Source organism: Felis catus, chromosome B4 (genome assembly GCF_018350175.1).
Source record: "Felis catus isolate Fca126 chromosome B4, F.catus_Fca126_mat1.0, whole genome shotgun sequence".
NCBI classification, from domain to species: Eukaryota; Metazoa; Chordata; class Mammalia; order Carnivora; family Felidae; genus Felis; species Felis catus.
This window is the reverse complement of record NC_058374.1, coordinates 45,283,889-45,308,848: the sequence shown is the minus strand read 5'-3', so window position 1 is coordinate 45,308,848 and position 24,960 is coordinate 45,283,889. Positions and strand designations below refer to the sequence as shown.

The window sequence follows — 24,960 nt, the reverse complement described above, 5'->3', positions numbered from 1 at the left end:
AAGTGATTTCTCACAACACTTAGGCAGTTGGAGTGCAGGAGAATGGATCTAATTTTTAAAGTTCTATTTGTACCCATTCATCAACCGATGGACATTTAGGTTCTTTCCATGTTTGGCTATTGTTGAAAGTGCTGCTGTAGACATTGGGGTGCAAGTGTGGTTTATACACACAATGGAATACTACTTGGCAATGAGAAAGAATGAAATCTGGCCTTTTGTAGCAACATGGATGGAACTGGAGAGTGTTATGCTAAGTGAAGTAAGTCAGGCAGAGAAAGACAGATACCATATGTTTTCACTCATATGTGCATCCTGAGAAACTTAACAGAAGACCGTGGGGGAGGGCAAGGAAAAAACAGCTAGAGAGGGAGGGAGCCAAACCATAAAAGACTCTTAAAAACTGAGAATAAACTGAAGGCTGATGGGGGGTGGGAGGGAGGGAAAAGTGGGTGATGGGCATTGAGGAGGGCACCTGTTGGGATGAGCACTGGGTGTTGTATGGAAACCAAGCTGCCAATAAGTTTCATATTCAAAAAATAAATAAATAAAATAATAATCATAAACAAATAAAGTTCTATTTGTAGATGTATTTTGGTAAGATGAGTTTCTTCTGGACACCCATGAGTAAATTGCTGATCATATCTGGGAGACTGTTGTGCTCACTGGACAGAAGTGTGGCTCGTGGGGGTTGCACTATTCTTGGAAATAGAACTGTCTTTGTGTGTAATGAAACAGACAGAGAGGGGACGTGGTGTTATGCTTGCATCGTGCCTATGCATGAGGGTTTGGAGAGTTTACGTTAAATAGTTAGCTTAATTTCAGTTATAGTCATTCAACTCCAGACTCTAATCGTGCGAAGATTTGAGCTGCACTGTACTCCCCATTTCATACTCCTTTGTATCTCTTTCTTCATCGTGCTGTTTCCTCCTCTCGGTTCTCAGTTCAAGAAGGGAGCTACACTTTTCAATATGCCGACAGAAAGAAGCAACTGAGAAGAGAGAAAGTAAAGAATGATAACCACAAGTGAGGCAATAATATTGTTTTAATGAGAGGCCTGTCTGAGGGGATTTGGCATTGTAGATATAGGTATGTGAAAGCTATAGGCAGCCTATGTACGTATGTTCCAGCCACTGAATAGAATGATCAGAATAAACAATTTCACAGCTTTTCTGGATCCTTGATTCCAGTGGCTTGAATATAGTAAAACCTAGTGATACATGGTACCAAGGAGAGAACTGTGGGGTAATGTTTTACATGCGTGAGGATTTTACAGTCTAGGTAAGGAGAAGAAGCAGTAGCCAGTATTATTTTTTTCTTTTTGAAGATTTTTTAAAATTTATTTTGAGAGAGAGAGAGAGAGAGAGAGAGAGAGAGCAGGGGAGGGACAGAGGGAGAGGCAGAGAGGGAATCTGAGGCAGGCTCCATGCTGCCAGCGTGGAGCCCAATGCGGGGCTTGAACTCATGAACTGTGAGAGCATGGCCTGAGCCGAAACCAAGAGTTGGACACTTAACTGATCAAGCCACCCAGGCGCCCCTTGAAGATTTAATTTTTAAGTAATCTCTACACCCAGCATGGGGCTTGAACTCACAACCCCAAGATTAGGAGTCGCACACTCTACCGACTGAGCCAGCCAGGCGCCCCTATATATTTTTTCTTAACACAGTCAGAAAATGGTCTAGATATAATAGAAGGGGATAGAGTATTCGTCATATTGTACAGAAATGTTGGTCAAGAACATTCTTCTAATACATAGGTTAGAAGCTAACCAATAGGAAAAGTCATCCTAGAAGGTTTGGGCACCAAGGCATGTGTTTTCTCACGTTGACACACTGGGCAGGCAGAGTCGTGTGGTAATTGAATATAAACTGCAGAGAAGAGAGCGATGTAGAGAGGAATATTGTCGCTACAGGCAAATATGAGCATCTTCTGATATAAATACTTTGGTGGGGGGCGCCTGGGTGGCGCAGTCGGTTAAGCATCCGACTTCAGCCAGGTCACGATCTCGCGGTCCGTGAGTTCGAGCCCCACGTCGGGCTCTGGGCTGATGGCTCAGAGCCTGGAGCCTGTTTCCGATTCTGTGTCTCCCTCTCTCTCTGCCCCTCCCCCGTTCATGCTCTGTCTCTCTCTGTCCCAAAAATAAATAAACATTGAAAAAAAATTTAAAAAAATAAAAATAAAAAAAAATAAAAAATAAATGCTTTGGTGGGCTCTAAGTGGTAAGGTTTCTTCTGTAGGCTTCCATGCATATGTGGGTAGGTATGCTTGGGTGTGTATACCTTAAAAATTCTAGACTCATGTGGTATGTTCCATAGGTCTCTAGCCAAACTGTAATAATTGGAAAGAGCTTATCATACAAAAACTATCTACTGAGTGGGCCTCACCATAGCCCTATACATGTGTTTCCTTGCTCCAGCATCTGATCACACTGGGCTTCTAGTTGTTAATAAACCTAGCTTCTTTAAACTATCCATGCACAGGGGCGCCTGGGTGGCTCAGTCGGTCAAGTGGCCGACTTTGGTCGAGATCAGGTCATGATCTCACGGTCCGTGAGTTCGAGCCCCGCGTCGGGCTCTGTGCGGACAGCTCAGAGCCTGGATCCTGTTTCGGATTCTGTGTCTCCCTCTCTCTGACCCTCCCCCGTTCATACTCTGTCTCTCTCTGTCTCAAAAATAAATAAATGTTAAAAAAAATTTTTTTTTTAAAGTATCCATGCGCAAATAAAATTACACACAAATGAACCTTGTTCAGAAAATGTAATAGAAGGTCATATTGTATCCAAATGACCACACTGTGCCCTGTAATAAGTGTGATATGTAGGTGCCAGGGTCTAGGCGTGGATTTGAGTCATTGGGTGTGGGTATGTTTGACCATCTGGCCCACCATGAGCAGTTCTAAGTGAGGATACATGCGCACACAGGCCTTTACATTTCTTCCTTCAGTATGTATTAGTGGGTGCATGGTTTGGCTTCTGGGCAGAGCTCGTAAGTCGGGGCTGGCTGCTGACTGACTTTTTCTTACTGGTACTGTGGTTAAGAGAGATTATGTTCATAGAACATTCCCCAGAGAGCCAAACTCGTTTAACTGGCTGCTCCCTGGACGAACACAATTACATCTGATAATGCCCTGAAAGGGAAGTAAGAGGAAAGGAAAACAAGAATGAGAATGGCAGTGAGAAATTTTCAAACGGCTTTTGAATTCACCTGACTGAGCCAGTGTTTTATTATTTGAGATCTCCTTCTCCACCTTCTCGAGGCTCTCTGATTCTGGCCCCGTCCCAGGGCTTTTCCTTCCATGGGGTCTTGTGGAGTTGTGGCAACGTTCTCAACCACCTTTTCACCTTGCCTTTTTGGCTTATAACCAAATGAGATGGATGTTGTTATCTTATAATTCATTGACTGCATAGATCCCCTTGTAGGCACAAGCCCACAGAGAAGCAGGTGCCTCTCCTCTGTGCTATTTTCTTCCTGGCTACTCCTCTGTTTGCACGGGCTCTTGTCAACAAACCACACACCTGTCTTTCTTCTGGGTGGTAAGAAAACTGTTTAACTCTCATCTCCCCGTAAAGAAGAGTGAAAAGGGGGTGTGGCTGGAACTGGAAGGTCTCTTTGTATGTGTTTCCGGCACTAAGTGACTCTGCCTCCGTAAGTCACATTGTGGTTATGAGGACCAACAGTAAAGCACATCAGACAATGTAGTAAAAGACCACCTAATATGGTGAATAGCACATATGTACAGTATAGTATAATATTATATAAGCTACAGCTCTGATTCGTAAAGTTTTACCTCGTTATCAAATCACTGCAAAACTAGATCATAAACTTAGGATCACCTAGACAGTGAAAAAAAAAAAAAACACCACTGTTTTTTTTCCAGGTCAGTCAGCATTGACTAGAACCAGGGAAGACTCTTGTTAACCAAGGGTGAAATAAGGTTTGTAGATGGATATGAAAGAGTGGTAACCACCAGTTCTCTTCAGAAAGAAAGAACCAAGTTTTTGGACGTGTAATTTCAAATATATGCTGATGATATAGAATTAAAAGTGATGTACATAAAGCATCCGTGGCCCAATAAGCAAGAAACTAAGAACTACCGTTTACTTGGAGGAGAATTGGGACCGGGATAAATGGAGAATGACGGGGTGGGAGAAAGATATTTATGGTATATCACTTTACCTTATTATTTTATATATACATAAAATATACCTTATTACCTTATTATTTTATATAAAATAAAGGTAAATATATAAATATAAAATATAAATTAAGGTAAAATATAAAATAAAATAAGGTAATATAAAATATAAAATAAGGTAAAATACCTTATTATTATATATATATACGTATATATATACGTATATATGTATATATATATATAGTTTTAGAAAGAGAAAGAAGATGGCTTGGTTGCAATAATCCCTTTAATCTATCTACTTGTTAGAATGAATGCCTGTGTCTGTCTATATATAATGGGCAGGGGAAGGTCCAATTAAAAAATAAGTAATACTCAGAAAAAAAATTAAACCTGCTTAGGATTTTTTAAAAAAATATTTATTTATTTTGAGAGAGAGAGAGAGAGTGGGGGGGGAGAGAGAGAGAAGAGAAGAGAAGAGAAGAGAAGAGAAGAGAAGAGAAGAGAAGGGAAGGGAAGGGAAGGGAAGAGAAGAGAATCCCAAGCAGGCTCTGCACTGTCAGCACAGAGCCTAACGTAGGGCTCCATCCCACAAACTGTGAGATCATGACCTGAGCCAAAATCAAGAGTTGGATGCTTAGCCAACTGAGCCACCCAGGAACCCTGAACCTGCTTAGGATCATAGGGTAGGTAGATCATTCCCACATTGCCTGTGGACCACAATTGCTCAGACAGGTACTATGGACTCAAGCATTGGAGCAGCGGTCTTGGGTAGAAAGGAAGCCTTTGAAATAATTTGAGAAATAATGGCATGAAAGGATGAAGCCAGATCAGGGCTATACTTCCTCTATAATAGAAAAAAGGAAAAATGCCAGGAAAAAATAAAGTTCTTCACACTTGAGTATCAGGCAGATGGCTAAGATGAATGGATGACTCAGAAAGTTCCAGGTAGTCATGTACTTAATTCCTAATGATCTATAGAGGTGTCTTAAAACTGTCTATGCTCCATTTAATGTTTTTTAGAACAACTCAGTCCTTGGGAATTCTTCTCAGTGGTGCCCTGTGCATTCTCTGAGGGCCAAGCATAGAAGTGGACAGCTGTGTGGCTGAGATGAGAGGGTCATGACACGAATGCTATTGGAATGCAGTCTCAGTGACAAGCTGTGTGGTAAGGACAAACACCACAGATGCCTATCTTCTGATTCTAGGATGACAGAGACTAAGGTCTGCACAGATTCTAGAAGGAGGATGAGATGACTTCTAGTAGAAATGAAGACGGTGTTGATAAAGGAATGGGCACACAGGAGGTCATTTTCTTTTTTATTTATGCTTATTTATTTATTTTGAAAGAGAGAGAGAGAGAGAGTGCTCGAGCTGGGGAGGGGCAGAGAGAGAGGGAGAGAGAGAATCCCAAGCAGGCTCTGCACTGTCAGCACACAGCCTGATGCAGGGCTCAGTCCCATGAATCATGAGATCATGACCTGAGCCAGAATCAAGATTTGGATACTTAACTGATTGAACCACCCAGGTGCCCAGGTCATTGTCTTTGAAGAGGGGGGCAAGTGCCAGAGATCCAGATGTTGCATCCTTAACCCCAGCAGGAAAAATGGAAGATGAGGCACAGAGCACACTTGATAGGCTGAGAAGCAGGGACACTGGGGTCTCTGATTAGAGAGCTGCTCCCTGTAGTGGTTCCACTGGATGCAAGTAGAGGGGAAGAAGGAAGAGATGATCGTTTCATGTATGAGGAGCTGAGAACGGGTGGATAGGGGAAGTTGAGTGAATATCAGATTGGGGTTCTTTCTCAATCTCTTCTTTTCCTGCTTGATTTCCTACCCAGTTGTCCGGGAGCAGCAGTATGAGATCATCATCATCCCAACCATTCTGGTGGGCACTTTCCTCATCCTTCTTGCGGTCATCCTGTGGCTTTTTATCAGAGGGCAAAGAGCTCAACAACAGTCTCCTGGACTCCAAGGTAAAACTCAAAGTGGGGCTGGGGAGAGGCTCAAGGAAGATGGAGATTACAGAAAGTAAGACCCAAGTGTCAGTGAGCCCACGTCTATAAGGTGAGGTCCCTGCTGTGGGAGAGGAGGTCTGGGGCCCCTCTTGTGGAGTTGAATGGAGGTGAGCTCTTCTCTAGGAAGTCATGAGTAGCAACTCATTATGTGCTTGGTAGTTGAAACTACAATAGGCAAGAGAAGCTTCATGTGGCCTGTTTCTGTCTTCTTTTCCTACTGCACTATCAACTATTTGGCCATGTGAGTGTCTACATATTGGGAAGGAAGATTAGTAGGTAAAGCCCAAGGCCTTGTTACCAGCCTTGAAGGATGACATTTTACTCTGTAATACATCCCAGCCCTGCTCTGTGCTCCTGGACTCTGTGATGAAGAGGGGTAGCCTTCATAGCAGTCTCTGAAGTGTTAAGTAGGAGATGATGTCCTGTCCTGAAGCATATAATGCAAGAGATTTAGCTCACATGAAACTAAGGGTGAAAAGAAGGAAAAAAATTCCCGACAGTGATCAGAAACTGTATAGTGGCTGGTCCTCAATCCCTCTCTACATTTTATCCCCACTGTCTTTGAATTCACTTACAGAAAAACTTCTCAAAGGAGTTGTCTAAACTCATTCTGATGACTTCTACTTGTCACATTCTCCGAAGCTTTTATCCCCACCACTCTGCCAAAACAATTATTTCCAAGATCACCGCTGACAGCTATATTGAGTCCTCATCCTGGCTTGTCAAAAGCATTTGACACAGTTTTGTACCTCCTCCTTCTCGAAACACTTCATTTTTCCTTTTAAATCTGTAGTCACTTCCTAAACAATCTCATTTTCAGTCTTATGGATTCAAACACTTTCTCTGATCTGAGTCTAGTCCCCCTTGAACTCCAGATTCCTATATTAAACCACCAATTTTGTAGTTTGGATCCGATGCACATCTTTGTAATATGCCCAGAACAAAGGCCCTGCAATTCCCTCACAAGTGTCCTCCCCCAATCGTCTTTTCTACTAGTAAATGGCAAGCCTTGTCTTCTATGTGTTCAGTCTAAAATCTTGAAGATTTCCTTGACTCGTCTCTCTCTTGCATTCCATGTCCAATCCGTTAGCAAATCCTGTCAACTCTATCTTCAGAATAAACCGAGGCAGCTCTCACCTCTCGTAGATCCTTGTAATACACGCCTAACTGGATTCTCTACTACCACTATCCCTTTATGGTCTGTTCTCCACAGGACAGCAGAATTATTCTTTTAAGGCCTAAGTCAGTCCTGGACATTCTCTCCTTGAAACAAAATAGAATGTTTTTTCTTTTTAGAATTAGAAAAGCCAAAATTCTTTCAATAACCTTCCATGACTTGGGCACTCTCTGGCCTTGTCTCATATAATTCTCCAGTTATCCCATATGGTTCCAGCTGTACTAACTTCATTTCTCTTCCTTAAATATGTCAGGCATGCTTCTTTCCTGATGCCTTTGCTCTTCCTGTTCCCTCTGTCTAGAATATCCTTCCCAATACAAGTATGGTTTGCTCTTTAGTTGCTTCCAGGCGTTTCTCAAATGTCATCTTATCAGAAATCCCTTTCCTGACCTTCAAATGTAAAATAGCATCATTGGTGTTTCTGACTTTGCTATTTTCCTTCATAACACTCATCACCTGGTTTGTTATTATCTGCTTCCTTTCTCCTACCATTAGAGGGTAATCGTAAGAATCTGGACTTTGCCTATTTGCAACACCTAGAACAATGCCTGGCACACAACATGTGATATTTGTCGAATAGATGGAATGAATGAATGGAGATTTAATGAGAAGAATGAATTTCTCTTTTCCAATGGAGAAAAGTTGACTAAGAAAAGGGGAAAATACCAGAAGATTTTTTTTTTTTTTGACTGAGGCTATAGGAAATAGGCAATAACTAACTTTGGGAACATCTTAAGGGAGGAAGAATAACCATGGCTTGGAGTTGAGGAGTTATCCATACCGTCCTCTCCACCTTTAAAAGCCATTTGATCGACTTAATCAATAGCCCCTACTGGTAGCTACCGCTACCTTTAAGTACCTGGAGGTAGAGTACCTATTCAGGAACTTCCTTAATTGTCTCCATAGTATACTTATACTGAACTATAATCCTGAGAGAGACAGAAAGGAAATGTCATTGCCACTTTCCAGAGATCCATCTTGAGTTGTCTTAGAAGTAATGGGGTTATTATAAATATTCTAGAAAGGTTGCTATTGATGCTGGTCCACAGAGAAGACTCAGAAGTTATCCTCACATTGGGCAGAGAGAAAATTGCTAAAGGGACTTCCTTGCCAGTTTGTTCCAGGTTCTGTTCTCCTGGAGTCCCTGGGGTAGGGAACCGGTGGTTGGTATCATCTTTTTGTTCTAGGCATTGCCCCTGTGCCTCCATCTAGGGGCTTAAGCTTGGAGGCAGCAGGTCATGGAGGAAGCGTGTTTGTGCCACTTAAAGAGACATCAGTGGAAAGCCTCCTACAAACCATGACTCATGCTCTGGCTAAGCTGCAAGTGCCCCGGGAGCAATTCTGTGATTCTCTGGAGCAGATCCACAGTGGTAGTTATGGAGCCATCTATCGAACCAAGATGTACACTGGGGACCCTGCTAAGCCAAAGAGTGTTGTCATCAAGGCTTTGAAAGGTAAAAGGAGAAGTGTTTGACTTCCTTTCCCCTTTTTCACGTTTCCACTGCGAGCCCTCAACAGTGAATGCTGACAAGCTGGCCGACATGAAGACTAATCAACAGATAGCTGGGATCACCATTGTGTGCAGAATAAGAAGGGAATAGAAAGTGAAAACTTGAGGCCGAAATGTTTTCTTTAGGGACCTTCCCTAGCTCAAGCTTGCCTATTGAGGCTGCTAGAAGTCAGTTTTTCATATGGATATTGCTTGCATGAGGATTTTGAAGTTGTTCCTTCTTTTTCTGCACTATCACTTTCCCTAATACTGTTTTCTTCCCTTCCTTCTTCCTCCCTCCCTCCTTTCCTTCCTCCTCCCTCCCTCCTTTCCTTCCTCCTCCCTCCCTTCCTTCCTTCCTTCCTTCCTTCCTTCCTTCCTTCCTTCCTTCTTTCCTTACTTCTTTTCTTCCTCCCTCCCTCTTTCCCTTTTTTTTCTTTCATATGGGCCAGTAATAGGGGATAGATACAACAGAACAAGGATAGGATAAACAAGAATACTAATCAAAGGCCTAGGCAGTGATCATATTTGAATGTGAACACTTGTCTATTTAGGCAAATGAAAGCCTATCCAGTTCTAAAACCTATGATTCTATGTTAGCTTTGACAAAAAAGCAGTGACATTGAGGATTATCTTCTAATTAGTTCCCTTTCTATTTACTTTTTGTCTATACTTACTCTCCTTTGGAGCTTTGCCATCTGAGGTTGCTTCCTCCCTCATACCTCCCATTTTATTGGTAATGTTCTGATTGCTTACTTCCCATCGCTCTCCTGTCCTCCGCAGAACCAGCTGGGCTCTATGAGGTGCAGGATTTCTTAGGGCGAATCCAATTCTATCAGTACTTGGGGAAGCACAAGAACCTGGTACAGCTGGAAGGCTGCTGCACAGAAGGGCTGCCGCTCTATATGGTGTTGGAGGATGTGGCCCAAGGAGACCTGCTCAGCTTTCTCTGGACCTGCCGGCGGGTAAGCGGTAGCGTAGAGGTGCTAGGAAGGAAAGGCTTGACTTGACTGATTAGCTGTTCACATGTCAATTAGCCTGGCAAATGACGAAGCAGAGAGACATTATAGTAACATAACAGAATGACTGAGTATCACCATCCAATAGAACTTTTTATGATGATAGAAATGTTCTGTATCTGCTCTGTCCAAAATGGTAGCCATTAATCACATGCGGCTATGGAGCACTTGCAATGTGGCTGATGTGACTGAGAAACTGAATTGCTAATTTTATTTAATTTTAAATAATAAACTTTTAAATAGCCACATGTGGCTAATGGCTACCAGATTGGGCAGTGCAGATTAGAATATGAACTCTACGCTTTGCATCGTACTAGCTGTGTGACTTTGGGCAGGCCACCTCTCTGAGCCTGAATTTTCTGAATCTGTAAAATGGGGATAAAAATAAATTATTATGAAAATTAACAGAAATTATGCATGTAAAAACTCTTGTTAGTACTTCTTGTAATTTTGTTGCTGTTAGTCTTAAGTGTGTCTTCTATTCCGTAACATTGCTCTAGTATGCCAGGGTGGATGAGGCGAAATCAGCTTGAAAGGTTTTGTACTTTAAATTCTTATTAAAAAAAATTTAAATGTTCAGAAATTTCCAGACTAAAATGCAAGTTCTTTTCCTTACAATTTTCCTACTTCTCTATATAGTCGTCTTTCTGAAGTGCTGCATTTTCCTAGTTAGTTCCTCACTTACCAATGGACAAGTTCAATATTAATCAAGCCTCGTCAATAGACCGATTATTTTACTACTAATTGTGTATGATAAAGGGACCCTGTTTTCATCCAAACGAGGTACAAACAGGATGATGTGCAAGTCTTTAGGCGTCTAAATCTTTTTAAGAGGTTATCCATCTGTAACTTGTTCTCTGGTCTAACCTCACTAGCTTCTATTTTCAAAACAATTATGCTTCTCTATTTTAGACCATTGGAACATGCTTTCCTCATTACACCAAACTTCTCCCTTCTCTTTTTTGCATAGTCATTGTCCACTCATCCTTCAGATCTTTTCTTGTCACCATCATGTGCTATTTTCCATGACTTTCATGGTGCATATATTTATGCATGATTATTTGATTATGATTCACACGTGTTTGTCACATTGTAAGATCCGGAAGGCAGCAGATATGTTTATTTTGCTCCCTCTTGTGTTCTGAGGTCCTAAGATGGAACATGGCACATATTAGGCATTCAATGATGATGTGTTGGATTAATGTGCTTAATTATCGCTCTCTCTGACACACACACACACACACACACACACACACACACACACACACACACACTATCCCAGGAAAATTGTTGCTTTATCCAGGGGATAGTCTTATATATATTTGTATTTCTTACCTGCTATTCTATTCTTCCTTCATTCTGTGATTCATCTACATTCTGTATTGTTTTTCCAGGCCAGTAAATCATTGTACTTCTCTGCATATCTGAGAATCTCTGATATTAGCCTCTCCTTGAATCTTAGTCCCTATGTTTTTGTATCTTTTCTTTTGCCTTGATACTTGCATTTAAGAACTCTGCTTATTAAATTCAACACCCACAAAATAAATAATCCAGTAAGAAATGGGCAGAAGACACAAACAGACATTTTTCCAAAGACATACTAATGGCTAACAGACATGAAAAGATGCTCAACACCACTCATCAACAGGAAAATACAAATAAAAGAAGCCCATGAGATACCACCTCATGCCTGTCAGAATGACTAAAATTAACGACACAGGAAACAACAGATGTTGGCAAGGATGTGGAGAAAGGGGAACTCTCTTACACTGTTGGCGGGAATGCAAACTGTGCAAACTGATGCAGCCACTCTGGAAAACAGTGTGGAGGTTCCTCAAAAAGTTAAAAATAGAACTACCCTACAATCCAGCCATTGCACTGCTAGGTATTTACCCAAAGGATACAAAAATACTGATTCAAAGGGGCGTATGCACCCCAATGTTTAGAGTAGCACTATCAACAATAGCCAAACTATGGCGAGAGCCCAAATGTCCATTGACTGGTGAATGGATAAAGAAGATGTGGTGTGTACAAGGAAATATTACTCAGTCATCAAAAGGAATGAAATCTTGCCACTTGCAATGATGTGGATAGAGCTTGAGCATATTATGCTAAATGAAATAAGTCAGTCGGAGAAAGACAAATACCATATGATTTCACTCATATGTGGAATTTAAGAAACAAAACAGATGAACATAGGGGAAGGGGGAAAAAAAGAGAGGGAAGCAAACCATAAAAGCTTCTTAACTATAGAGAACAAACTGAGGGTTGCTGCGGTGGGGCGGTGGGGGCGGGGGGACGATGGGCTTGATGGGTGATGGGTATTAAGGAGGGCACTTGTGATGAGCACTGGTGTAATATGTGGGTGATGAATCACTGAATTCTGTGCCTGAAACCAATATTGCCCTATGTGTTAACCAACTAGACTTTAAATAAAAACTTAAAAAAAGAGAATATCTCTGCCTCTCTTTTTTTTTTTTTTCAAATCTGTTCACGTCATTCTGATATAATGCTTTTATCTTTGTCTGTTTAGGATGTGATGACCATGGATGGCCTTCTCTATGATCTCACAGAAAAACAAGTATATCACATCGGAAGGCAGGTCCTCCAGGCTTTGGTAAGGCTGGGCAAAATGACCACAGATAGTATGGATGTTTCTTGTTAGCCTGGTATTTGAAATCATATTTCTAATATTTATATTTCCAAATGGGGTATACATTATAGAGAAAATCAAATGGAAGCTAGGGGGCAGAAATCTAAGCACTGATAAATTGTTTTCGCTTCTTTCTTTATGAAATTATTTAGATAATATACTACAAGATGGGTAATTCTGGGAAGAAAGTAGTCAACTTAGGGTTTGTAGAAGGAACAGGACAGGTTTTAAAAGGTTTCTCAGTCTTGGGGCACCTGGGTAGCTCAGTTGGTTGAACGTCCTACTTTGGCTCAGGTCGTGATCTCGCGGTTGGTGGGTCTGAGCCCCGCATCGGGTTCTGTGCTGACAGCTCAGAGCCTGGAGACTGCTTGGGATTCTGTGTGTGTGTCTCTCTCTCTGCCCCTCCCCCGCTCATGTTCTGTCTCTGTGTCTCAAAAATAAAATAGACATTACAAGGGTTTCTCAATCTTAAAGGTCAAAACTCAGGGCCAAGAGTTAGATGCTTTATACTCTTACTTTCTCATATATACTAACATGAAGAGATATAAAATGGCAAATAATGAGCAACTTGGGAGGAGACACAGGAAGAGAAACCAAATGGGTGAAAGGCTGCAGAGCCACAAGGAAGTGTACAATTTTGTACCTGAAAAACAAGAAAGACTAGTTCAGGACACGTTTGGTTGGAGACTTGTTTTGATACCAAATGTGATAGGAAGTATATAAACTTCAAAAAGAACAAGGAATAGTGGGAGAGAAGATATCAGAAGGGGCAACAGTGAGATCATTCCTTCATTTTAAACCAACTTAGATAAAGAGGTAAGAGAAATAAAGCAAGATTTAAGAGAAAAAAAAATGTACCTTTGTCAGGATTAACCAGGAAATTTAGATGACAATTTCTATGAAGTTATTTAGATAATAGTGTTTAACATTAGCATTTGGTATAGAAAATCAGGGTCTGTGAGGCTACTAGTTTAAGTGTTTGGTATATCTTGCCTCCTTGAGATGTGAAATGTACCAGGGATAAATGGAATCTGGGAAAGCTTAGAAAAGAAGGAGTGAGGTGCGAAAGAGCAGTAGTATATATGTATAAATGAATATTGTCTACAGCGTTTGGAAGGCCTAATTGGTATGTCCCCTTGATAAAGTCTGGGTGTCAGAATACAGCCTACCTTGTATTCTGAGCCACAACTGTGGTGGTGCCCCACACGGATGCGTTGACCAGGTTACCAGGTTCAAGATTACCAGTTACAAGGCAATATCATACTATCTTTTTTCTTAATTTTAACAACCACAAAGTCACGACATTCTTTAATTCTTTAATAGTTTCTTTGCTCTAAAACTTCGCCTCACAGGGACAGAAAACTGCCAGTCACTGGTTCCTTCATCATCAAGGACTGGAAATGACCATCTTACCCTCTCACTTTTTTTTTTTTTTTTAATATCATTCTTGTTTAGCAGTCATAGACCTCAATCTCTAGCTCTTTGGTCATGTATAGATTTTCAGCTTCTTAAACCTTGAATAGCCTGATGTTGGGGGGAAGGATTGCAGCAAATCAGCATCATCCAGGTGCAATGGTTTTTAAATGCTTTGTTGGGTGTGCTAGAATCATTGTGACACTTCATAAAAATAAAGATTACCAGGTTCCTCTTCCTAGATTTTGGTTAAGTACAGCTGGTGTGGAAAGTGTATGTTTTTCAAAAGCTCTCAGGGAATTAATTCTTATCTGCAGCCTGGCTTGAGAATTATTAGAATTTGTGGTACTTCCTATGAATTAGAATACCTCGTTCTGGTTACTACCACTCAAAGCGGTGTGGCTTTACGTAATCATTTAGATTTATCGCAAAGATATTTCCCTAACTCACCTTAGTTATTTTAGGGACAAAATGAGATGATATAAAGCTCTGTGTAAATTCATTAGTATGGCACTCAATTTCACTGTGTATATATTACCTTGTTTGGGTGATTGCTGCTAGAAACTTGAAACCGGCTTCCTTTTCTGATAGCTAGCTGGGTCCTGTCTGAGAGGAATGTAAAATCAGGCAGGAGTTAGAGCTTGACTCAGAGCGGGTGATCATACTTTCCAAACCTTATTAAAGCTATCCGGATTATTTGTTCAGTTTGGTAATCCTAAACACAGTGCAAAAATATGCGATTCATTAGAGTGCCTTGGAAGTGATATGTCGTTATCAGTGAGGCTTGTTCAGAGTTGAAAATGTCCTTGTCTTTTTGAGGATTCCTAGGACTGTTTCTCCTTGTCTGTGACTGGAGCCATGACCTCAGACAGCTGATCCGTCTTTATCTTATGCTGACAGGAATTTCTCCAGGATAAGCATCTGTTCCATGGGGATGTGGCAGCCAGGAATATCCTGATCCAATGTGATCTTACTGCTAAGCTCTGTGGATTGGGCCTGGCTTATGAAGTCCATGCCCGAGGGGCCATCCCAGCTACTTACCCCATACCTCTCAAGTGGCTCGCCCCAGAACGGCTTCTGCTGAGACCAGCTGGCATCAGAGGAGATGTGTACGGTTTGTTCCTGCTCTTTGGACTTCTTCCCTTCTTTTTTCTCTATTTATTTTGGGGAGATAGAGAGAGAGAGATTGAGCGTGATGGGGTGAGGGGCAGAGAGAGAGAGGGAGAGAGAATCCCAAGCGGTCTCCCTGCTATCAGTGCAGAGCCTGATGCAGGGCTTGATCTCTCTAACCGCCAGATCATGACCAGAGCTGAAATCAAGTCAGAACCACCCACGTGTCCCAGACTTCTTCCCTTCTTGACCATAGTCCCTGACCATGACTGTGTCTATTGTCAGTTATGTCTACATGTGAAATCTCTATTTAGAAGTCAGACAGACTCTCAAGGGGAAATGTGTGTTTTGTGACAGAGCTCATATTGGGCATCTAGCTACAGTCCTTTTTAGTGTCTTTTAAAGTATGACTCCTGTATTAGATTAGCAGCCATAATTAGGAAAGAGAAAAGAAAAATGAAAAGATTATTCATACCAATATCCAAGGATTTAATCTAGTAGAGTCCCCTTTATCTGAAGGAGGTAGGTCCGCTTAATCAAAAGCTGTTAAACTAGTAATTATTAAAATAAAAAGAAATATACATACTTCAAATAATTTATTTTGGCTTAAAACATATAAATATGTATGTATTGATTGGTCTTTTAGGGGAGGGCCAAGGCTTTTTCTATGAGGATGGACCTCCTAAATGAAGTTATACATTGTATTTCTTGTGTAAAAGCATGCATAATACATTGTTTTTGAGTTTTTGTGTGAGATGATTCTGAGTGAGAAACTTGAAAAAATGGTGAAGCAATTTGACTGCAGACACTGATTATTATTTTTTCCAATTTTCTACTGTTGGCTCTCCCACACAATTGGACAACACTTTCTTTTTAGCAGCTTATTTTTATAGAATACTTTCAAAGCATCCAACCTAGTTTTCAGGAGCTAATGCATTTTTTTTGCATTGATATTTAATTGATTACATAATTACATTGATACATATGATGGCATAAACAGTATTGTAAAGAATCATGATTGGTTTTTGGTAACCAGATAATTCAGCCGCTTGGAGAAGCACAGAGGGGTAATATAGAATATCTTACTAGCCTGAATGTTGTGAGCAGCAGAAAAAATTTAGAACATCAGTTAATATGGTGAGTCAATCAAAAGACTTCCACTGCTGCTTCACTCACATCTGCTTTTCAATAGGGGTCTGGGAGTAATAAGTTTAACTGGGAAATATTGCTTGTTTAATGATGATGTTATAGAATAGTGAAATATACATCTCTCAAATCATATTGCTCCGGCAAATATCTATTCAATCCATTATGTGTAACGCTTGCTCTGTTAATGTGTTTCCTAGGTTTGGGCAGTTAGAGCTATTGAGGAAATAGTAGATAAATGATTAAAGCCTCACTGGGATTTGTGCTAAGAAGCAAGGTTAGAATTTCAGCAGGAAGAAATGGAAAGGATGAAAAGGATGCACAGGGTCATTTCTTTTTGTTTGCGTAGATGTGTTTGTGTGTTTCCATAAATACACACACACTGTAGTAAATAATAATAAACATCCATTAATGTGAAATGTAGAAGAAAGGAGACATAAAGGCAGTCCACAAAGAGATTAGACTTGAAGGGGATTGAGCAGCAGTGCTTTCTAATTACTTTGCTTATGTTATCAGACGCCCTTAATTTCCCCTTCATTGTCTTCTTTATAGGGTTCTTATTTGAAGACCTCTGAGAGTTGAAATGAGCTCTCTTTAGGAAAGGCAGAAATAGAAACTAAGTAAATGGCTTTGTTTCTTTCACAGCTGGTCCTTTGGGATCCTGCTTTATGAGATGGTGACTCTAGGTAAGGAGGGTCCCTAAAGTAGTATGTCCCTGGATGCAAATATCCAAGTATGTTTATTTGAGTGGGGGGTGACATATTCTATGAGGAGAGGTTTCCCTACAATCTCAGGTTTGAACTGGGCTGACATGAAATCCCCCTCATCCTTTTAGTTTTTTTTTTTTTTTTTTTTGCTTTCTTTTCCTTAACACTTTACCAATTCCAAAGCACATTTTAAAGTCCAAAGAATAATTCCAAGGGTGATTTTGTATAAACATAAATGTATTGTCCTGAGATGTATTAATCCATTTGATTGAGAAAATGCAGTATTTTCCCGTGCTTGGGGAGTAGAGGGCACGTCTCATTTCTCACTTTGCTTTGTTACTTTTGTAAAGACTCAACATTATCCTAAATTTTCAGGTTTTTTCCTCCCAAACACCTTTTCTACCCCCCAGACTCTCTAAGCTGTGTCCTGACTTGATCACCAAGGAACACTTATATTGTCTCTAGTATTTTCCCCTTGGCTCCACCTTCTGCAGGCAATTAGCCCCGGTGCATGAAGAGTCACGTTATAGTTGGTATTCTAGAGGACCTAAGGTCCCCTTGCTGCTCTCCTTTTTTTCCATGCCAACAGGGGCACCGCCATATCCTGAAGTTCCTCCAACCAGCATCCTGCAGCATCTCCAAAGAAGGAAAATTATGAAGAAACCAAGTAGTTGCACGCATACCATGTAAGTGGCTTTTAGGACCTACTCTCCTCTCATTACAATGCCTTTTTGATCCCCGTCGATCTTGCCCTTCTAAAGTGGCTCAGATGATCCCTATCTGTCCTTTATGTGCAAATATACAGCCTTAGACATACCTATGAGGTAAACTACATCTGCTCATATATCATATATATTTACATATGTGTATATGTGTGTGTATATCTGTGTACACACACACACAATGTTGAAGCAACTACTGAGAACTATATGAGGGTTCTAAGCAGATAAAGTTCAGCTCTTTCAGAACCTTCTAAAATAGGTAAGGAGGGGACCAAATCCAACACAAATATAGTAGTGTTTTGTCTGTCTAAATGTATCAGTCAGAGACTACCAGCCTCAGTTCTAATATGGCTGCCATAAAATCCATTCTCCTAGAGTTACTCACTGGCTCTCATTAGCATTTAACTTTTAAAAACTATGGACTATCTATTTTTCCCAATTCTGATCAAATTGGAAGTCAACCAGAAGAAGGAGGGTAGGAAGAAATTAGAAAGATGGGAGGAATAGCCAATAATGTCAGCAGAAAGGGACAGCTGGTGAGCCAATGCAGAGGCAGAAAATGGAAAAATTAAAAATTACACACAGAGTTTCAAAACCAATGAAGTACAAAAAGGGTTTGTTAAAGAATATAAGGAAAGGTTAAAATATTTATAAGAAGTCAGGGGAGAATATATTAATATACATTTCTTATAAAATTATTGGTATTTATACATTTTCAGCGTTGAAAGGGTAAATTTCCATCACTTGAGTTTCACATCAATGAACAGTGACTGTATCAAGCAGATTATAAGTGTTAAATATCATAACTATATATACACACACACACACACACTCACACCCATGCATATATATAGTATAATAATACTGCTTGGATACACTGGAATGATTGTTGAAAGCTTTCTTGTTGGCTTTTTTAATGTGTAAAAAGCTGTCCTTTATATTGGGGGGGGGAGACACTGAACCAATAAAGTATCTGATCTTCAAGAATTTAGTATTTGGATGAGGAGATATCTAAAAGCAATATGAAAATCAACATAAAATGGGAGGCCATATAAAAGAATGATGAAAAGTTCAGACTCAAGTCATAGAGTCAAAAAGACACATGTTCCCTCCTAGTCCTGCTACTTTACTGGACATTGTTGACTTTTCTTGAAATAGGTATAATGATAATCCTACCTCAATGTTATTGTGAGGCTAAAATAAAATAATGCATGTTAAGTTCCACTACCATGCCTTATAAAATAAATAAGTTCTTGCTAAATGTTATCAGTGTTATTAAATTGGCATCTTTTACACTGTACTACAGTAAGGAGTATGGGAGACGCAGTGTGGGCTGAGGTTTCTAAGGGAAGGTTGCACAGAAGAATTGAGACCTAAAACAAACCTGCAGGAAATGACGACCATAGAGAGGGTATTCGAGGAATTGGGCATAGCACCAGCAAAGACAGAGTTGGGTGTTAAAAACCACATCTAAGGCATTGCAAGACACTGACTTAGCTGGAGGAGAGGGTTCAGTTAGGCAAGGTCTCTGAGGCAGAGAAGCTAGCAGGGAGGATGTCGGCTTTACATGGAAGCCACTGTAGGTTCTTGAGAGGGATGAGACATGAAAAAAGTGTCTGATAACAGACATTATTCATTCTTTGTAAACTGGGCTGAAGAGAAGACAGCTGAAGGTGGTAAGTACTTTTATCTAGATTAAGGCAATTTCCTGGAGAAGCTAAATAATAAAAGAGGGAAATGGCCTGGGTTAATGAAAGGAAATATCTAATTAACTAGATTACTCAAAATAATATGAATCATATTATTCTTCTTATTGTATTCTTCTTCTTCTATTTCTTATTTTCCTGGCTTAGTGTAGCTTTTACTGGGAGACACCCTATAGCCATGGCCTGTCATGCTACAAGTTAGTAACATCTAAAGATGAGAAACACTTAACTTGTGAGAGTTTTTGGTAATAGAATGAAAACAACTGCTTTGTCATACCGATTCTAGTTTGAGAAATCCTCAGTCATTCCTACTATAATTTTTTCTTTTTGGAGTTTACTTCTTTATTTTGAGAGACAGAGCAAGCAGGGGAGGGGCAGAGAGAGAGAGGGAGAGAGAGAGAGAATCCCAAGCAGGCTCCGCATGGTCAGCGTGGAGCCTGATGCAGGGCTCCAACCCACAAACCGCAAGATCATCACCTGAGCGGAAACCCAAGAGTCAGACGGTTAACCGACTGAGCCCCCCAGATGCCCCCAGTCATTCCTATTATAAAAAGGGCCCTGATGAGAAGATGATGTTAAGAGATTTAGTATTAGGAAAAGAAAGGAATATTATTCCCTGGAAAGAATATAAGAGGACAATGAGAAGTAGATTGAAGAATCGCGGGGTGGTGGTTGTTGTTAAGTTTTACTGGAAGAGATGTGTTCCTCAAATATTTGCCTTGTCAAGGAAGTCGGTTTCTCTTGCTCCCCTTTCAGGTACAATCTTATGAAGTCTTGCTGGCGCTGGAGTGAGGAGAGCCGCCCTTCACTCAAAGAGCTACACTCACACCTCGAAACTGCCGCTCGATCTGCCAATGACAAGGCTGTGTTGCAAGTGCCCGAGCTGGTGGTGCCTGAGCTGTATGCAGCTGTCGCAGGTATCAGCCTGGAGAGCCTCTCCTACAGCTACAGCATCCTTTGAAGATCCTCGGGCACGAAACATTGACTGGTGATCACATCCTATTGAAAAGAACTCCTCCAAGAACAGAAAATAGCTTTCTAGCGGGACACAAAGGGAGAAATAGGACCTTCCCCTACACATTTCCCTGGATACCTGAAGTGATGCGAGATGAGGCTCTCCACACTGTCTACCATGGAGACTGAGGAGTACAGTTTCACCTCTGCTGTCTCAGTCCTGAAGATCCAGGGTAGACGGTGGTGGATAGTAGCTTTGCAAAGAAGGGCTTGGAAATCTCCAGTGTTTGTCTGGCATTGCACTCCTAAGCTGGCCCTCCCACCACAGGCTGGTTTCCTCTTGAAGCATGCCTCTACCTAACTTATTACAGGGCCCAGAGAAGTTGCAGTCAGCTGAGGGAATAGAAAGCTGACAAAGAAGTTGATGAGAAAGAGAATTAAAAGGAGTATAGATGTGGACCAAGGTCATCCTTCAAAGAGGTGGTGGAGGAAGGAGATAAAGTTCTTCAATCCTGGTCCATCCTTGCGGGACTGGAGGAGGACCAGGAAGGCAAACTTGTGAGCTTCCCTTTGGGTACAGATAGGAGAAAGATGGTCTCCTTTTATCTACTTATGAGACAAGTGAACTCTGCTGGAAATACTTTTAACTAGAAGCTGGAGGGGTCCTTTCATGATTAAGAACATTCAACGTCTATTGTTCATCAGACTAGCTTCCTGGTCCCCATAAGACTAGGGAAACTGAGCCTAGAGTGTCCATTAGGCTGACAATGAATATACAGTTGACCCTTGAACAATATAGGTTTGAAATGTGTGGGTTCCCTTACACATGGATTTTTTTCTTGATAAATGCAGTGCAATACTGTAAATGTATTTTCTCTTCCTTATGATTTTAACATTTTCTTTTTTTCTAGTTTATTTATTGTAAGATTACAGTGTATAATACATAGAACATACGAAATATGTGTTGATTGACCGTTTATGTTTTTGGTAAGGCTTCTGGTCAACTGTAGGCTATTACTAGTTAAGTTTTGGAGTCCAAAGTTATATACAGATTTTTGACTGTGCAGGTGTTGGCGCACTTAATCCCTGTGTTGTTCAAGGGTCACCTGTACTATGTATTTAATAAGTAGGAAATGTGAATGCTTAGTAGTCCAGAAGGTCTTTAAAAGGGTTAGAAAACGATGTCATCTGAGACAGAAGGGTGGTAGTTTCTGATTTTCAATCATTCACTGATGTACTGTGAAACTTCATTAAATTAATATTTATTGGGTAAAAATAGGATTTTCTAGTATATAGCTGCCAAAATCTCTATCATAGGGAGCATGAAAGTAAATAAATGGAAATTAATGTCAACAGAAAAATTCAAGAGATAATCTACATTGCCAGAACACTGATTCCTCACGTGTAAATGGGGATAATACCTACCTCACAGGGTTGTTGTGAGGACTGAATGAGAATATACATATTTGGACAATATTTGGCACCTATGTGCTCAATAAATGGTAATTTCGTTATTTTTTCCCTTCCTACTCATATCTATTTCATTTAAAATCTGCTGTAGCCAAAAGGAGAACCTCAGTCTGCCAGTAACACTGCAAGGCAGGACATGCTTAAAGATGGTATGATACAGGGACGCCTGGGTGGCTTAGCTGGTTAAGCGTCCGACTTCAGCTCAGGTCGTGATCTCCGGTTTGTGGGTTCGGGTCCCGCACTGGCCTCTGTGCTGACAGCTCAGAGCCTGGAGCCTGCTTCAGATTCTGTGTCTCCCTCTTTCTCTCCCCCTCCCTCGCTCACACTCTGTCGCTTTCTGTCTTTCAAATAAATAAATAAATGTTAAAGACATTTTTTTAAACAAGTCTCACATGACTAAAATAACGAGGTCATCATTTTTGTGTGAGCTTCTGGATGATGATAGCAGCCTCCTACTGTTTAAAAATACTGAAAATATCATGATGATGACAATTTATCTGAACAAGTTATCTGTGATTTTAAAGAATATTCTGGGTGCTCTGGAGGGACATCTAAGGCTGCCATAGGAAACATAGCTGGCAGCTGAAAATTTTGTAGAAGTTGGAATCCTGATGGAGTCATGATGAGTCATTCAACTGAATAATGATTCTTGCATCTGTAGGAATACCACAATGATTCCTCAGGATTTAAATGGGTGTTAAGCTGCAATAGGGAGAAGGGAGATAGAGTGGCTTGGCACAAAATGATAAAGTCCTATGGAATCTCGTTGTTTCTTGCCTGTTCACATAAGTCAAATTTACAAAATACTTATGTATTTATGCAAATATTTTTAAAAAGGTGAGTGTTAGGGCCAACTGTGCCAGGCATTGTTCTAGACGTTGGATAAAACAAACAGAGGGCTTTTGATTACAGTCTGGAAAGAGACTGTATGTATATATTTGTGTAGGTATAATGACAAATTATGGTTAAGCGCTATGAGGAAAAAGTATAGGATAGTAGAATGAGACGTAAAATGAAGGTCTCCCTGAAGAGATGGTATTTAAACCCAGACAAAAAGTGAAGAGAGGAACCATCCAGGAGAGGGACTGTATGTGTGAAAACTCTGGGGCAAGGGAAAAAAAAAAGCATAATTTATTTGAGGAACTGCAAATAGGCAAGTGGATGGGGACATACTGAAGTTAGGAGACAAGTGGTGCATAATTAATGGGAGAGCTGCTCTTTCATACTGCATGTTAAAATATGTTCTGGTAGGAGGGAAATCAGCAATCAGATGATTGCTATTTAAAATTTGATCCATAATTTTATTTGTTTTTCTGGATACAGGTTTGGAAAACTAGATACAGTAATTGTTCATTCTAAGAAAACTGGGTCTTTTCCTCACTTGGCCAGGCTCTTTCCAAAAGGAGGATTATATTTCTGGCATTTCGACTGGTCAGACAGGCATGGTATTTCCGAGCTAATGAATGGAAAAGAGAATTAAAATATCTACCATTCAATTATGTTGAATCTGGGCTGGACTTTGTATTATTGTTTTGATTCCCTCCCTCCCTTGATCCCGTTTTCCCAATTTATGCTTTATTGTTCAAAACAGCCTCTAACACAGCCAGGAACTGAGCGAACATCCACCTGGATACAGTGTCGAATTAGAAGTTGACAATGTAGTTTAACTTAGAATAGTCTGAACCAGTAGTTTCAAATCATGCTCAGGCAGAACACTAGTGTTTTTCATGGTAGATTTAGATATTTTGTTATTAAAATGGAATAATTTCTTCACCATTTTTAAAGAAAAAGTAAGCTAATGGACAGAATCCTCTTAATCTTAACCTCGCTATAATAATTTTTATTAAATTTTTGCTTTACCATACCTCATTTGAACAAATAAATAGGGCAAGTACAATGGAAAACTGGGGATTTTTAAGTGTAGCTTAATTTAGAGACTGTTTTTACTTGTTTTGAAAGTAAGGGTTAGTGGTCGTGCTTTGTGTTAGAAGCATATAATATTGTCATACACTGGAAAAAATTATTAGTTTGAATGATGGAATTAAATATATCATCATGTCATAATAATGTAGCAATAGTGCTCACCATATATGAACATATCTGAGAAACAATGATGTGAAAATTTTGGTATTTCTCCAGGATAGTGTTTCTCTTACTAAAAAAAGCAATACCACTGAATGATTAAAACAACATTATGTTAAAATTCCATAGAGAAGGTATTATAGAAGAGAGAAGAGAAAGGTGGGTGGATGGAATAAAGGCTGAAGTAGACCATCTCATTCTGACATTAAAAAAAAACTTTAAATTACCTTAGACTGCTGTTTTAGATTATATAATATTCTTGATTTATTACTCTGGTCCATTTAATGGAAGGAGATAGTCCTGGAAGCTTTTGTTCTGTAAATACAAAAGTAAACTATTCAAAAGCTACTGATAAAGAAAAGAAAAGAAAAGAAAAGAAAAGAAAAGAAAGGAAGAGAAGAGAAAAGAGAAAAGAGAGGAGAGCAGTCGAGAGGAAAAGAAAGAAAAGGACAACAAAAAACCTGTGCTCTCTAGTGTTTATCTCACGAAATTCATAACATATTTCTGAAAATTATAAGTAGGAATAACTTGATAATTTTAAACAGTGAGGCAAAAGGCAAAAGAAGCGTGAGGATAAAGCAGATTTGAGAGACCAAAAAAAGAAAGAGTTTTAGATGCAGGGAAAATCAGAACGTTTAAAAAAGACTAAATTAACACTTAAGAAATAACCATCTCTGACCATAGCCCTCTGACTTGATTCATACCATGAAGCTGAAAACAATAAACTTAAAATTCATTATTTTATCAATGAATATTGTGTATTTGACTAAATCATGAAGCCTTATTTTCAACTGGAGTTGGAAATGTGTATTTCTTAACTGCTTCAGAAGGGTCTTTTAAAGCTAACCACAGATAGGTTACGTTAGCGAAGACAGAAATAATTCTTTACTTGGCTTCATTTAGGCAGCCCTAGGCATTTATTTTCATAAATGAACTGTGGTGATACTAGTAAGTATGCTCTAATTTGAAGCCTATAGCAACTGGGATTCAGATTTATCAATGTTTGAAAAATATTTTCACTATTTCCAGCCCAACTAAAAGTGTATGAAATGGTTCTTATATAACTTCACTGTCCAACATGGTAGCCAATAGACGCCTGTGGCTATTTCAGTATTATTTTAAATTCATACCCATGAAACCTTTAAAAAGAAAAAAATTCACTCCCT

At 40.0% G+C, this 24,960-nt stretch overlaps 1 protein-coding gene and 1 long non-coding RNA gene across 3 annotated transcripts in view; one reads left to right on the top strand and one right to left on the bottom strand.

Moving 5' to 3' along the window:
* The window catches only part of STYK1 (serine/threonine/tyrosine kinase 1), a 44,647-nt gene extending 22,882 nt beyond the window's left edge, over nt 1-21,765 (top strand). For both annotated transcript variants that reach the window (XM_019834514.3, XM_003988414.6), the window contains exons 2-10: nt 5,153-5,297; nt 5,970-6,104; nt 8,511-8,777; nt 9,596-9,777; nt 12,365-12,448; nt 14,798-15,006; nt 16,799-16,839; nt 17,450-17,546; nt 20,045-21,765. In XM_019834514.3, coding sequence (XP_019690073.2) covers nt 5,252-5,297; nt 5,970-6,104; nt 8,511-8,777; nt 9,596-9,777; nt 12,365-12,448; nt 14,798-15,006; nt 16,799-16,839; nt 17,450-17,546; nt 20,045-20,249 — 1,266 coding nt within the window. In that variant the 5' untranslated portion in view covers nt 5,153-5,251 and the 3' untranslated portion in view covers nt 20,250-21,765. The remainder of the gene's footprint in view (nt 1-5,152; nt 5,298-5,969; nt 6,105-8,510; nt 8,778-9,595; nt 9,778-12,364; nt 12,449-14,797; nt 15,007-16,798; nt 16,840-17,449; nt 17,547-20,044) is intronic.
* LOC111561326 overlaps nt 568-24,960 on the bottom strand; it is a 27,919-nt gene continuing 3,526 nt past the window's right edge. The window contains exons 2-3 of the long non-coding RNA XR_002743785.2: nt 14,939-15,051; nt 568-988 (exon numbers count right to left, since the gene is read on the bottom strand). This is a non-coding gene — a long non-coding RNA (uncharacterized LOC111561326). The remainder of the gene's footprint in view (nt 989-14,938; nt 15,052-24,960) is intronic.